Genomic DNA, 16,025 nt, shown 5'->3' with positions numbered 1-16,025 from the left:
TCTGGCCATGAGTTTAGTGTCGATTTTATTAATGTGTAGTGACTACAGCGCTGCCCTAATAAAGTGCATTCAAATAAGGAGCAAAACATTTTATCTTTTGAGCCTCGGACCAGGGAACCAGTGCGGGGGACAGCCGGGGGCAGGAGACGCACGTGCGGAGGAGAGTGGGGGAAGCCGCACTAGGAAGCAGGAGCTCGGAGCCTCGGACCAGGGAACCAGTGCAGGGGAGACAAGGACCAGACTGAGACCGAGGGACGTAAGTTGGAAACAATCTGATCTGATCTCCTGGTAGGGGGGCGGGCTGGTGGGGGGACTACAAGTACAAACTACATACAAGTACAAACACTACAAGCAATACAGGTAACTAAGGGGCTACTATAGACTGAGAGGTGCTCTGCGACTTGCGACTGGTGAGTATCTTGCGACTGGTGTGGATCTTTGTGACTGGTAAGTATCTTGCGACTGGTGGTGAGCATCTTTGCGACTGGTGAGCACCTTTGCGACTGGTGAGTATCTTTGCGACTGGTGAGTATCTTTGCAACTGGTGAGTATCTTTGCGACTGGTGAGTATCTTTGCGACTGGTGAGTATCTTTGCGACAGGTATCTTGCGACTGGTGAGTATCTTTGCGACTGGTGAGTATCTTTGCGACTGGTGAGTATCTTTGCGACTGGTGAGTATCTTTGCGACTGGTGAGTATCCTTGCGACTGGTGAGTATCCTTGCGACTGGTGAGTATCTTTGCGACTGGTGAGTATCCTTGCGACTGGTGAGTATCTTTGCGACTGGTGAGTATCTTTGCGACTGGTGAGTATCCTTGCGACTGGTGAGTATCCTTGCGACTGGTGAGTATCTTTGCGACTGGTGAGTATCTTTGCGACTGGTGAGTATCTTTGCGTCTGTTCGATCTTTGCGACTGGTGAGTATCTTATCGTCTGTTGGATCTTTGCGACTGGTGAGTATCTTAGCGACTGGTGAGGACCCCAGGTTTAGTACCAGGGGAGATAGAGGTAGTGTAGGTAAGGAAGAGCAGGTCGTTAACATCATCCCCATAGAGTAGTGGGTAATAATGTCCGACAGGATTGCGGATGCCACTCAGTGCACTTCTTGCTGCATGTATGCGTTCCTTGATGAACCAATCGAGGGCGAATACTGCTGTGCGAGATGTGAGCGACTTGTTGCTCTGGTAGACCAGATCCTGGACCTACAGAACACAGTGGCAACACTGCGTGGCATCAACAACCTGGAAAGGAGCTTGGACATTACCTATCAGGCGCTGGCAGGGGCCAGCATAGAGGAGGGAGGAATGGAGGAGACGCAAGCAGCAGAGGTACGCAGCTGGGTGACTGTTAGGAAGGGTAGAGGGAGGAGTGCCAGGGAGGCCAATCCTGAGTTGATAGACCCTAACAAATTTGCCGAGTTGCAGGTTGAGGGGGATATCAAATCAGGGGTGGCAGAGCTGGAGCATGCACCCTCCCCCAGCTGCCAGGGGAGGGACGGCTCCAGGAAGAAGGGGGGCGGTAACTCAGGAAAGGTTAGAAAGGTTGTGGTAGTGGGGGACTCAATTATCAAGAGGACAGAGAGGGCAATCTGTAAAAAAGATCTCGTGAACCGAACAGTATGTGGTTTACCGGGCGCCCGAGTTCGGCACATCGCAGATCTGGCAGACAGATTGATGTGGGGGGCTGGGGATGACCCAGCGGTCATGGTGCATGTGGGCACTAATGACAAAGTTAAAGGTAGGTGGAGGATCCTTAAGAAGGAAAAGGACCTCCAAGGTGGTTTTCTCTGAAATACTGCCTGTACCTCGAGCCACACAGGAGAGGCAGAAGGAGATTAGGGAAGTTAACAAGTGGTTGAGGAATTGGTGTAGGAAGGAGGGGTTTGGGTTCCTGGAGAACTGGGCTGACTTCTCAGTCGGCTACCGGCTCTTTAGTAAGGATGGGCTGCACCTTAATGGGGACGGTACAGCTCTTTTGGGGAGAAAGATGGCTACCAAGTTGGAGGGGCTTTTAAACTAGGAGACGGGGGGGAGGGCTCAGAAGTAGATTCAGTCAGGAGGGAGCAGAGGACTGAAGGCAGTTGTAGGGTCAGCAGCGACAGTAGGTCCACAACGCCAATCGGTAGGTCTGTGCGGGAAAACCTCAGACCAAACAGGAATAAACATAACCACCAATTGCGCTCAACTTCCGTAAAACTAAGAGGGGTATATGCTAATGCCAGGAGCCTAGCTAATAAAATGGATGAGTTGGAAATATTAGTACATGAGGAGGACATAGACCTTGTGGGAATAACAGAGACTTGGTTCGACCCCTCACATGACTGGCTGGCCAATATCCAAGGGTATTCGGTGTACCGGAAGGACAGGGTAGGAAAAAGAGGGGGAGGGGTATGTCTCTATGTCAAGAACAATATAAAGGTGATAGAAAGGAGTGACATTACGGAAGGGATGAGTATGGAGTTAGAATCTGTGTGGGTTGAACTCCATAGGGAAGGAGAAAAGGGGAAAGTAATTGTGGGGGTTTGCTATAGGCCACCTAACCAAGGGGAGGAGGTAGAGCTGGAATCCTTAGCACTAATGAGTAAAGTGGCAAAATTGGGATCAGTCATCATATTGGGGGACTTCAATTATCCTGACATTGACTGGGATGAGGGGACTGCACACTCACAGAAGGCCCGCCTATTCACGGAAACCTTACTGGATAATTACATGTCACAGTTGGTGGATTCTCCGACTAGAGAAAATGCAGTCCTGGATCTATTGATCACTAATGACCCAGACATAATCTCGGAGGTAGTAGTTCAGGACAACCTGGGCTCTAGCGATCACAGGATGATCACATTTGGTATAAATTACAATATAACAAGGCAAGTGGGGAACATAAGAACCCTAAACTTCAGAAGGGCAAACTTTCCAAAATTGTACTCATTGATGGAAAGGGTAAACTGGGACCGAACCCTGGGATCCCTGACCTCAGAGGAAAAATGGGAATGCTTTAGGAACATATTAGGCAAAGGCATCTTGCAGTGCATTCCTATGGGAAATAAATTATGAAGAGACAAAGCCAAACCTGGCTGGCTAAACCGTAGCGTTAAAAAACTTATTAGTGGAAAAAAATTGGCCTTCAAGAAATATAAATCAGAGGGCACTGTATTGGCTTTCGAGCAATACAAGGAGGCAAATAAGAAAAGTAAACACGAAATCAAAATGGCCAAAATCAACTTTGAGAGACAAATAGCGGAGGATAGTAAAAAAAAACCCAAAGAAATTCTTTAAATATATCAACAGCAAAAAAACTAGGGCAGAGCATATTGCACACATAATTAGCGATGATGGGGGGATGGTTACAGAGGACACTGAAAAAGCAACCGTGCTGAATGCTTTTTTCTCGTCAGTCTTTACACAGGAAACGGAGGGGTACACTGACCATGACTGTATGGTTAGTAGTAATACACAGGACTTGCCACTATGGCTAACAGAGGGTGAAATCAGGGAAAGGCTGGATAAACTTAACACAAACAAATCACCAGGCCCGGATGGCGTACATCCGAGAGTACTCAAGGAACTCAGTAAGGTTATATCCAGACCACTGTTCCTGATCTTTGCTGACAGTATTAGGACAGGAGATGTACCAGGGGATTGGAAGAAAGCTAACGTGATTCCGATATTCAAAAAGGGCCAGAGGCATATCCCGGGAAATTATAGGCCTGTCAGTTTGACATCAATAGTATGTAAACTTCTGGAGGGGATGATAAGGGACTATATCGTAGAGTTTGCTAAAGACAACAACATCATCAGCAGTAATCAGCACGGGTTTACAAATGGGCGTTCTTGTCAAACCAATCTCTTAGCATTCTACGAGGAGGTAAGCTGTGAGCTAGATAGGGGGAGACCAGTGGATGTGGTGTACTTGGATTTCGCTAAGGCGTTTGATACAGTTCCCCACAAGCGCTCAATTTATAAAATAAGGTCTGCAGGTATCGACAGCAGAGTTTGCTCTTGGATACGGAATTGGCTTAAAGGGCGTGTCCAAAGGGTGGTAATAAACAGCGCATACTCAGACTGGTCTGAGCGGGGTGCCCCAGGGCTCAGTCCTGGGACCAACCTTGTTCAATTTATTCATAAACAGCATTGAGGACGGGATCAGTAGTGCGTTATCAGTTTTTGCAGATGACACAAAATTGGCCAGGGCAATAACTGCACAGCATGAAGCAGATATCCTACAGAATGACCTGGACAAAATTACAGAGTGGGCAACGACATGGCAAATGAGGTTTAACGTGGAGAAGTGTAAGGTTTTGCACTTGGGGACTAAAAACATAAAAACACAATACACGTTAGGAGAGGAACCCTTGGGGGAATCAAAAATGGAGAAGGATCTGGGAGTCTTGGTTGATGATAGATTAGGCAACAGCATGCAATGTCAAGCGGCAGCTGCCAAAGCCAGCAGAATATTAGCATGCATAAAGAAAGGGATGTATTCCAGAGATAAGACTATAATCCTTCCACTTTATAAAACTCTGGTCCGACCGCATCTGGAGTATTCTGTCCAGTTCTAGTCGCCAGTCCTCAGGAGGGATGTGTTGGAGCTGGAGAGAGTCCAGAGAAGGGCAACTAAACTAATTAGGGGATTGGAGGACCTTGACTATGAAGAGCGTCTACAATCGCTCGATTTATTCTCCCTGGAGAAGAGACGTCTGAGGGGGGACATGATAGCAATTTATAAATATCTTAATGGGGATCCCAGCTTAGAAAAAAAGCTGTTCATTCGAAGGGATTGCATGAGGACTCGAGGGCATACAATGCGATTAGAGGAGAAGCGTTTTAACCACAGGCAACGTGGGGGGTTCTTTACTGTTAGGGCTACAAGATTGTGGAATTCTCTACCACAAGAGGTGGTTTCTGCGGGTAGTATGGTGGCTTTCAAAAGACTCTTAGACGTACATCTCAAGGATCAGAACATTCAGGGGTATGTGAGATGAGTACAGCCACACACACCTACACAGGTTGAACTGGATGGACTATTGTCTTTATTCAACCTCACCTACTATGTAACTATGATACCAAATAAAAATTTGGTTAAGTGCTAAAGATTAAAGTGCGAGCACTATTAAAAATTGCTAGTAATAAAAGTGCTGAGTGCAGTTTTAAATCAAATAGTCCATAAACATAAAAAAAGTCCATAAACTTTAGGTGAGTCTTGTTGCAATGTGAATCCAAAGTGGCGTGCTCCCCTCCTATGCGCCCCCACACAATGTGTTCACATTTGGAGAGTGAAATGGAGGAGAGGTGGTGGTGATAAGGAGTGATTATATGGTCATATTGCCTGATTTGGAGGATTGGTATGCTGATGAAAGGAGATACAAAATAATGCCCACATCCCTAATAGTTAAATAGTATGTGCAAAGAAAACCCTCTGATGGGATTTTTTAAGGCATAAAAGTAATCCTGATTAAGAAAAGTATAACATTTTATTTAAGACTATAAGAGGGACGTCAAAGGAAACATTGATACATCAAAAAACGTATGCGGTAGAGAACAACAATGTGTGGACTAATGCACAAATAACCATGACTCATTTGTCCAAGGTTGTATGACAGAAGCTAGCCCAACGCGTTTCGAAAACAAACTTTTTTTAATTGTTCAGGAGCAGATGGTTAAAGTGCAGATATCTTCTACAAATGTAGAAAATTAACAGTTAAACAGGAGCAAAAAGTCATAATTTTACACATATGAGGATATTCCATACAAAAACATGTACTAACCCATGTGAAGATAGGCCACATAAACGTATACTACATCATTTAAAATCACAAAAGTTAGTATGCCACTGCGTGCTGCCCAAGATGCTCCTAGCATAAGAGCCCACACCCCAATCGTTCCAACTGCAAGGGGCAAGGTAAGAGACTCCATGATGACCGCTAGTTTTCAAAAATAATCAATCTGCCAATAATAAGCAAGGTGGTCATGATATATAATACCTTAATCTTCAGTCACATAAATAGTTATTTCTCTATCGCTCATTGACAGACGTAGTCCTCGGTGATTCAGCACCTTCGGGTTATGTTGCCTCCACAGGAGCAGGACTAGACAGGAAATAAAAATGCTCTGGCCACACCCCAGGGGCAGTCCCCGAGGGTATATCCTCTCTCTCTCTCTCTGCCACAGCAAATCAGTTTTTTTCTGTCTAGTCAGGAGTAAGGACCTAGATACCTTGCTGGGATCTTCGGTCCTGGCAGGATTTTTTTCTTAAAAAGATTTTTTAGACAGCTTTTTTTCTCCAGTGTTCCTGTGAGATCTTCAAGCAAGAAAGCTTAACTGGGCGACGGGCTGGATGTTGAGATCTGGTGGTCACCCCAGTTCAGCCTACGAGCGCGTGCAGGCCATAGCTCCGCGCTGGGTCGGCCGTGACATAGTCCCACTGGAGGGACTGACCCTGCGAGTTAAACGTCTCGCTGAAACGCCAAGGACCATGAGTCACGGCGTCCGTATTGGTCGACAGCCCTCCCGCCCCGGTGGAGAGGGGTACTGTCAGGAGTTGGTGCCCGCCTGGTTCCGGTATGGTGAGTAGTATGTTCCCCCTTTCCCCTGACGGGTCTTGTGGTGAACGCGGGCCCCTCTCTGTATGGTAAGGATGAGTTCCCCTCTATCCTATAACATGGCACAGATCCCCCTACTTTGAGTTTGATTTTTATGTGCAAAAAGCCAGGAGGCTTGGTTTGGGAGCTGACAATCTAATTGTAAATATGTTAAAAGATTGTAATCAGTGGCAGTATGGGTATCTTACTGTGATAATATAAGTATCCTACCAGTCAGAAGCCACGGACATGTAGACTGCTTCCAAGTCAGGTCTCCAGCAATAGCAGGCCTTCCTACGGCCATGCGGTCCGCCAGGGTCCGGTACCGCCGACCAGGCTAAATCCCCATGTAGAGAAGGTGTTGTGATGCTCTGCAGTCACGCCGCTATTCGGTACAACCGCCGCCATTGTTTGCTAGATCGCACGAGGCCGCCATTTTGGCGTAGCCTCGTGTCTCCAGCATGGGGGCGGCCATGTTTGAGATGACCCAAACACCTCGTGGAGCTAGGGGAGGCGCCGGAAGGCGTACGGAGGGGCGGAGCCGCCTTCTTTCTTCCCGGGCAGCCAGCCAAGAGACTTCCTGTCGATTCGAGACAGTGCTGAGACAAGTGCAGTGGAAAACTCTGAGCATCAAGTGGTGAGCCTGGGGGTCTATCTCTCTCTCTCTCTCGCTCGATAGGGGTCCCTGAGCAGCTAACACTGAGGGGCTTTGTGGCGCTGGGGGTCTAAAAAAAAAAAAAGTTTTTATTTTTGGATTGAATTTTCCGGGTAGTTACTGGAATTATCATGGACCCTGCCACACAAGCACCCCCACCTGTTTCCCTCGAGGGGACCACGGGACCCGCCGGTGCACAGAGTATAGACGCATTTACATGAGTTTTGGAGTCTTTGGTGGCTCGGCTGGAGACGGCCTGTCAGGGACGGGGGTCAAGAAAGCGACCCCCGCTTACCCCTATATCATCTGACACCTCTGACTCAGATTCAGAGATGATCACTGCAGCTCCAGGTCCCTCTGCAAGGGCTGTTATCTCAGGTAAAGTTCCCTCAGACAGTGAGGAGGACGTTCATTCTTCCGCCATAATTCAGGAAGAAGCATTGGTGGACGCACTAGTTGTGGCGGTGCGGGAAACCTTAAGACTTGAGGTTTTACCGGCAGAGGCAACTGAAACTGAGATTCCCTTTGGTACTAACAAGCCCATCAAAACGGTGAAGGTTTTTCCTGTACCCAAGTGTTTTGGTAATAAAATTAAAGAAGAATGGGAGCATTCTAAGCGTACCTTTACTATTTCCAAGCGTATTGCTAGACGCTATCCGTTTGAGGAATCCCTCATTAAGAAATGGACGGTACCACCAGTGGTGGATCCACCTATTTCCAGGCTGAATAAAGCCACGGTTATCCCAGTGGAGGACACTTCGTCCTTTAAGGATCCGGTGGATCGAAAGGTGGAAGCGGAGTCCCGCACTATCTTCTCCCTGATAGGGTCAGCATTTAGACCAGTAATTGTTATTGGTCTAGTTTCCCAGACACTAACAGAATGGGCGAGATTGGTACGCCAAGACCTGAGGGGGAAAGATATCCCCCAGGGAACATCTGATTTGATGGAACAGATTATACAAGGGCTACAGTTTGTCTGTGACGCAGCCTTGGATGCTACCCTCCTATTAGGGCATGCATCTATGTCAGCGGTAATCCTCAGACGTGTGCTGTGGTTAAAATGCTGGTCAGCAGACCTAGGTTCCAAAAAGACCTTGACGAATCTCCCCTTTCAGGGGAATCGCCTATTTGGGGCCACCCTAGATGAGATCATTAAGGACGCCACTGGGGGCAAGAGCACTTTCTTGCCACAGGCTGCTAAAGCTAAGGGACCTTGTAACAAGCGAGGACCTTTCTTTACCGCCCATAAAGGGTTCGCACGCCCGGCTGGAACAAGCGGGAAAGGCAAGACTCCTCCAGGAGGGTTCAAGAAGGGCTGGTCGGACAAACAGAGGACCGACTCAGCCAAACCCGAAGCAAAGGATTACACAGCCTGAAGGTGCGCCCCCACCCGGTTTGAGGGTGGGGGGAAGTTTTCACCGGTATTCAGGACATTAGATCGAGCATCGACTACTGCTACCGGTGCGATTCTTCCCTTCCAACATTTAAGTACTACAGGGAGCGGTAGTTACCGTTCCCTGAACAGATCTTTTCCTTTACCTTTTCCAAAGATTAGTCTCAATTCCCCACAGGAATCGGATCTGGTTGACTAGACAGACCAAGAAGCCTCTAGCCAGGTGACTTCGGTCCCTGAGGTTCAACCAGGAAAGATCACCGTTCCTGATAGGAATCAGGTGTCTGATAAATGTGTGGGAACAGAAAACGACCAGACTTTCTCTGATGTTCGGGACCAGATAGCTCTAGGGACGCCTGGTTCAGATCCAGTCAGCGCCAGTGGTCCTAGAAATTCTAGGCTGACCTCGTCAAGCCGGCCTGGCCGACTTGGACATGCTAGTCGCGGACGTTCCGTGGGAACTTCATCTCAGGGAGTATCTGCGGTCTCAAGGACCAAGCTACCATCGTGCTTTACAGTCGCTGGTTTTAATGGCCTGGCCATTGAGACCCAAGTACTGAAGGACAGAGGTTTGTCAGCTTCAGTCATTCCTACCCTTATTAAAGCAAGGAAAGCGACTTCCAGCAGAGTCTATTATCACACATGGAAGACTTATATCGCGTGGTGCGAATCTTTAGGATTTCCTCCACGTACCTATTCGGTGACTCGAATATTGGCCTTTTTGCAAAAAGGGGTTGAGCAGAAACTAGCCTTGAGCACCATCAAGGGTCAAGTTTCAGCATTAGCAATCTTCTTTCAGAAACCTTTAGCTACCAAGTCCTTGGTGCGGAATTTCATCCAGGGGGTGCGGCACCTGGCTCCACCAGTCCGCGCGCCCTTACCGCCCTGGGATCTTAATTTGGTTTTGTCGGTTCTACAGAAACCTCCCTTTGAAAACATCAGGGAGATTCCCTTGCTTACTTTATCCCAGAAGGTGGCCTTCTTGGTGGCTATCACTTCTGCACGCAGGGTGTCAGAACTGGCTGCTTTATCATGCCAGTCCCCATATTTAGTAATTCATAGGGATAAGGTAGTACTTCATCCTAAGCCATCCTTTCTTCCTAAGGTGGTTTCAGATTTTCATCTGAATGAAGATATTGTACTACCTTCCTTGTGTCCTCAGCCCAATCATCATCGGGAACATGCGTTGCATTCCTTGGATGTGGTTCGGGCAATCAGGGTATACCTGAAGGCTACGGAATCGTTCCGTAAGACGGATTCACTTTTTGTGATCACGGATGGCCCCAGAAAGGGGTTGCCTGCATCTGCCGCGACTATCGCCAAATGGATTAGACAGACGGTGGTACAGGCTTATTCTATTAAGGGTCGGAGTCCTCCGTTCCCTGTTAGGGCGCACTCCACTCGAGCGCTCAGTACTTCCTGGGCCTTCCGCCATCAGGCGTCAGTGGTCCAGGTATGTAAGGCGGCCACCTGGTCGTCGGTACATACCTTTACAAAATTTTATAAAATTGATGTGATGGCATCGGCGGATGCCTCATTTGGCCGCAAGGTTTTGCAGGCCGTAATTTGAGGAGACCGGAGGTCTACCTCGAGGATTTTTTCTGTTGAAAAATTTTTTGTTGAGTCTCATCATTGAGGATGAGCATTGTAAAACTTCTAGTTGGCACCGGTTGGGCCTTCTAGATTGGATTTAATTTCCATTTTTCCCACCCCTCATTTGTGGTACTGCTTTGGGACGTCCCGAAGGTGCTGAATCACCGAGGACTACGTCTGTCAATGAGCGATAGAGAAAAATGGATTTTTGTAAAATCTTACCGTAAAATCCTTTTCTCTTAGCTCATTGACAGACGTAGTACCCGCCCCTCTGTTTTGGAGTTGGGTTGGGTTAAATTCTCTAAACACTGCTTTGTGACATAACTGATTTGCTGTGGCAGAGAGAGAGAGAGGATATACCCTCGGGGACTGCCCCTAGGGTGTGGCCAGAGCATTTTATTTCCTGTCTAGTCCTACTCCTGTGGAGGGCAGCATAACCCGAAGGTGCTGAATCACCGAGGACTACGTCTGTCAATGAGCTAAGAGAAAAGGATTTTACGGTAAGATTTTACAAAAATCCATTTTTATCACCCTATGCCTACCTAGATGTTGTTCATCAGCCATACAGACATAGGAACCCCAAGTCAGGACACGAGGATGGAAGAGAGAGCATCAGAGGGTGGAGGGCCTTCTATCAATATGAGTCTGTAAAGGAAATAAATTTATCATAGCTAGGTGCTAATTTAAAAAAATAAGTAGTCAAGTACTCCATGTCATAAACCTACTTGGAATGTATGCTGATAACAATTCAGAAGATAATCACACAAAGGAAATTGTAAAACCAATCCTACAGAGATAAATGGCTACAACTGTAGCCCAGCCAGACTAGACTAGTTAAGTGATGCCTTAGAAAAGCAGTCAAATATTCTATAGTATAGCCCATTTCTGGAAGTTCCTGATGGAACTTTTTGAACCATGCTTTATATAGGGTTTTTTTTGCCTTCCTGTGGATTAGCTGTGAGTGTAGGATTCTATATATGAAGGTTTTCTATTTTACTATTTGTTTTGTTTTTCTTTACTATTGGTTCAACAATATGGACTTGCGTCTCTTTTCATCTTGAGTAATTATGTGATGTCACAGCCCCTGCTCTCTACCTCATCCAATCACACCTTGTATTAGTGGAAAAAAATACAATGCATCCTATCAACAGCAGCAGTGCCGAGCGGGCAACCTCCTGTGGGCAATATACAAAGGGAAAGACAATGGCTATTGCTGTAAAAGCTCTAATAATATGAGATACTTACTTTGTGCCTAGCTGGACCAGTTTAAGTATGCAATAAAGATCATTCCTGAAGTTCAGCTGGTGACTCGGTATGCTTTGTAAAAAAAAAAAACACACCCTAATCTCACCTAAATCCAAAGGAGGAATCTGTTTTCCAGATCAAATTCTGCAACACTTCTAGCCTGCTTAATCGACTGATGTCACTTTGATTCTAAGTTAATTGTTCACCTATCCCTCTGTCAGATGCACCCTGGGCAGGAAAACTTGAAAGTTCCTAATTAGACTTCACTCATCGATTGTCCCTACCAAAAGTGGAAATTCCTACTTTACCAGTGTTGCCTATTGGTCACCCCCAAAAATGTACCCAGTCACAAGGACAACCTATTTAAATTATGGGAACAGTTAAATAGATGCTGCACAAAGCTTCATCACCCCCCCCGATTGGAAGACCCAAGCTCCCCTGCAGTCAGACTTTGAGATCCAAGATCTCGGTTTCTGGAGGTGTAACCAGCTTTCACACATTCCCTGCCAGATGGCAAATTTGTGCTCGCGTATCCCTTAAAAGAAGATCTACTCCCAACAAGATACTTTGAAGAGAATACTTTACATATCTTATTAACTAATCCTATCAAATATTAAATTATCTTTAGGTTTCTTTTTTTCAAAAATGGGTGGGATTTGAGCACCTAATTCTAGGAACAAATCAACCATAATATATTCTTTGCTCAGAGCCTCAATCTGCAACAGATATTAGAGACCAATTACCGTACTAGCTTATGGCAAGATGGAAAAAAAACTTTCTGTACCGCTAGTATATTTCTAAATACAGATGATAAATATTATAGCTAAAGGCACACTCATACATATTTCCTAGGACTGCTCCAAGATTAAGCAGTTCTGGTCATAGATCATCCAAGTGAATTTCCTGCTTACAAATGTAAACCCTGGACACTACTCTGCAACCTCCCTAATCCATGTTATTTCATTACATCAATCCAGGTAAGTAAGATTGTTTTTCATGTCCTCTAGACCCAAACAAGCATTTAACTTTTGCAGTTCAGTGGCATCCAAGCTCTGATGCCACTGAGTTGGGCTATAAATGCACCATAGCAGCATACGATATGGCAGTTTATCTGGTTTTGGGAATTGCCACTCAAATCACAACCTTATGAACTTTTCTTTTAACAAACTCAGACATTATTCTCTATTTGTTCTATGTTTTAGATTCTTCATCTCAAAAGCCAGAAGGTCATAAGTTTAGGAGCTGCTAGTCTGAACTTCGGTCACTATGGAAAACTGTGTTGGCTACAGGTAATGTGTATTCTCTAATTTTTTTACCTGAAATGTTATAGCATTCTGTATATGTCCAGGCAAACCCAATGTCCTTTTAAAAAGCTGCTTTTAAAAACACATTGCTAAAACTGTCCTGTTTTCATCTGTCAGATGGTAGACTATATGGTGCATTCCTGTCTTTTAAGCTTTTTTTTTTTTTTAAATAAATGGTTCTACCTAGCACCATTGCAAATCTTCTACAACTGGAAATTGGAGAAAGAAGGGCTCCTATATCCTTTCATAGGAATCTGAGCATAAAGAGTCTGGTCTTTATAACCATTGTGAGCTAGTGACTGCAGTGACACTGCATCATGGGATGAATCAGGGAACATTCTGAAAAAGTAGAGAAAGTGAAAGAAATGAGGGGGTTATAGTGGGAAAGGGTGGGTGGAGGAAGGGGTAGAAAAAGTCCCCACGACCCCGAGGAGCCCCCCTCAGGAAGTCAAAGTAGGGGCCCAATAATTGTTCTAATTATGGCTTTTGGAGTAAAGCTTGGTATTCTGCTGAAAAACACATGATATTGGCATAAATATACCACACCTTTATATCAGTAATACCATGTTTTTTTTTCTATGTTGTGCTCTAGAGCTCTAAAGAATGAGGGTTTAAGGCAGCCATACATGGATCAATAGCCACCTGGTTCAGCAGGCACCAGCCAAATTTCGATCCATGTATAGGCAGGCCGGTTGTTCACAAGTCGGTCTTTGATGGACTTATATACAACCAGCCTGTTCTTTTTTCCCCCAAATTGATCAGTGCCGCCTCCTATTGCCTGAAACAATAGATAATTGTAGTCTGACTGCAAGGATTTCTTCCTCCACAGTGGATGTGTAGATGGAGAAATCGAGGCGTTTTCTTTCTTTCAACCTTCTGCTTGAATGAAAAAAATGCATAATGTGTAGACTGCTCCATGTGCCTGATCTTGTTTATTTTCTCTATCGTCCATCGACAGACGCAGCCTTATCTTCATCAGCTGAATGGGTTATGCTGTCCCGCTGCAGGAATATAGGCAGTAAAAAATGTACATGTACACACCCACGGGGCTGTCCCTGAAGGCATAATCCACCCACACTCAGCTTAGCAAACCAGTTTTTTTTTTGCCTAGAGAAGGAGTGTGACCTAGGTTTCCTGCTGAGACTTCGGTCTCAGTTTTTTATTCTTTTCAGAATATTTTGTTTTATTTCTCTTTACTCACTTCGCTAGCTATTATTGAAAGACAGACTCGAAAATTATATAAAATTTGAAGGTATCCACGTCCCAATTGGAGATGAATAGATACAAAAGAAGGGCAGGGCAGAGGCGACTTTTAAAGGGGTACCGTCATTAGACAAATAGAAATAGGTAAGACAGTATTTTTTAAAAAGATTACATTTTTATTGAACAAAAACAATTTGGATTAAAAAAGTATTGTGCTACTAGAAAATAGATAACAATACTATAGTGGTTTCGGACAGAGAACAAAAATAGGAGGGACAGTTGCATTTATGAGAACACAAATTATATTCCTACAATGGGGATAGTTTCAATAACAAATCCTTGTTGACCAAACAATACAGAAAACTGGTCAAGTTAAATTGTAGAAAACATAAATGCCCAACATGTTTCGCGGGAGACCGCTTCCTCAGGGGCAGTTGAGATGATATGCAGACATCAAAATATGCTACTAAAATATGAAAGCAGAAAAAGAAGAAAAAATTACTAGAACATAATATGTCATTTGCATATATTTATATATATATATATATTTTTCATACCAAGATATGTTATACATAAAAGGTTGTTGGATATGAGAGGGTCTCGAAAAAGAACACAAGCAAAAGTCAATTACCCACCTGTATATGTGTCACTCCAAAATTGAAAAGGGCGGACCAGAGGTCACAAGGTATGGATATCCCCCCAGGGCGAGCACGGGAGCAAACCACCAAAATAGGCCTGGTTGATATGAATAGCTATAAACAATGGGTCCAGTGGTGCTGGGCCTGTACAGATAAAGAGGATAAAGTAGAAAAAATTAAAAGGATATAACAAATAAAGAATACCACTGGTGTGCAAAGTATATTAAGCATCTTACCCAAGGGAGTATCCGAACCATCAAAGACGAGGCTGACGGGTTGTACGATGGAATATAATGTGTTGTATCTGGTAACACGCACAGGGTGAGTCCTAGAATATGTATATAAATATGGAATATAATAACCATAATAATAGAATTGAATAAAAGCTGCAAAAAAGCAGTATTATAGAGTATCTAGGAGCAGAATAATAATGATCAAAAATATATAAAAATTAAAATATATGTATATGCATGTATGCATGCATGCACGCACATATAAATAGCCTTGGATCAAACTGTGTAAAACAAAAACAAGGAATTGACCCATAATACAGTGCAGTGCCTCTTGCATCTAGCTACAGCTAAAAGCGGAGGTTGATGCAGGGGCATGCACGCATGAAAAACAACTATGTACAGCCATGAACATATGTATGGATAATAGGATTGTATTCACCGGCTTGTAACAAAGATAAAATCTAAGTATATAGGGATATAGGGAAATATATATGTGCATCAGATACATTAATGCATATGGATCTATGTAAATGCATAAGTATATATATATATGTGTGTATCAAATACACATATTGCAACCATAAATGCGGCTTTTGAAATAAACTCAAAACATAGTCATGAGTGCAGACGTGTAGAATGAACTCCAGACACAGTTGTGATAGTATAAATGAACACAGACTTGAAAAAAATAGGGGGAGGAGAGGAGAAGGAAAGCATATATCTCAATAAGTATTGAAGACAGGAATGGATTCCTAATGCCAGAGGCTGTTAGCCCGATATAAAGAGTGTAGGGATGCCAGATAGCACGATAACCAAAAATACCTGGTGGTCTGTATAATACAACATCCCGTCGCCAAGTAAGGTGTATAGGAGAAAGTACAAGCCTATATTGGGAAATGCTCCGCCCCAACGGCCTGACGTAGGCCGACGTCGATAGGACATGAATGGGGCTGACGTACTGAACTGCGTGTGCGCGAGAAGCCGCAATGCACAGAGCATGCGCAAGGGCTGTTCAGCGCTCGCATGACTCAGAGAAACCATTTGCTAAAACGGCAAGTGGGCGGATGCGGAAACTAGAGGGACAATTCCACCCTCCGCCAACGTAGCAGAAGAGCAAGGGTCTCAATGAATGGGTACACAAGAAAGTGTATTCCATGACGAACGTCACATGCTCGCCCACGGGG

General features: G+C 44.8%; 1 protein-coding gene across 1 annotated transcript in view; it reads left to right on the top strand.

Moving 5' to 3' along the window:
- Positions 1-16,025, top strand: part of EXD1 (exonuclease 3'-5' domain containing 1) — a gene marked incomplete at its 5' end in the record, with an annotated part of 442,032 nt that overhangs the window by 211,934 nt on the left and 214,073 nt on the right. The window contains one exon of the mRNA XM_082242816.1: positions 12,666-12,752. Within this exon, the coding sequence (XP_082098942.1) occupies positions 12,666-12,752 (87 nt within the window). The remainder of the gene's footprint in view (positions 1-12,665; positions 12,753-16,025) is intronic.

This window comes from Pelophylax lessonae (assembly GCF_965119305.1).
Source record: "Pelophylax lessonae genome assembly, chromosome: 13".
NCBI classification, from domain to species: domain Eukaryota; kingdom Metazoa; phylum Chordata; class Amphibia; order Anura; family Ranidae; genus Pelophylax; species Pelophylax lessonae.
This window is presented reverse-complemented; position numbering and strand designations above follow the sequence as displayed.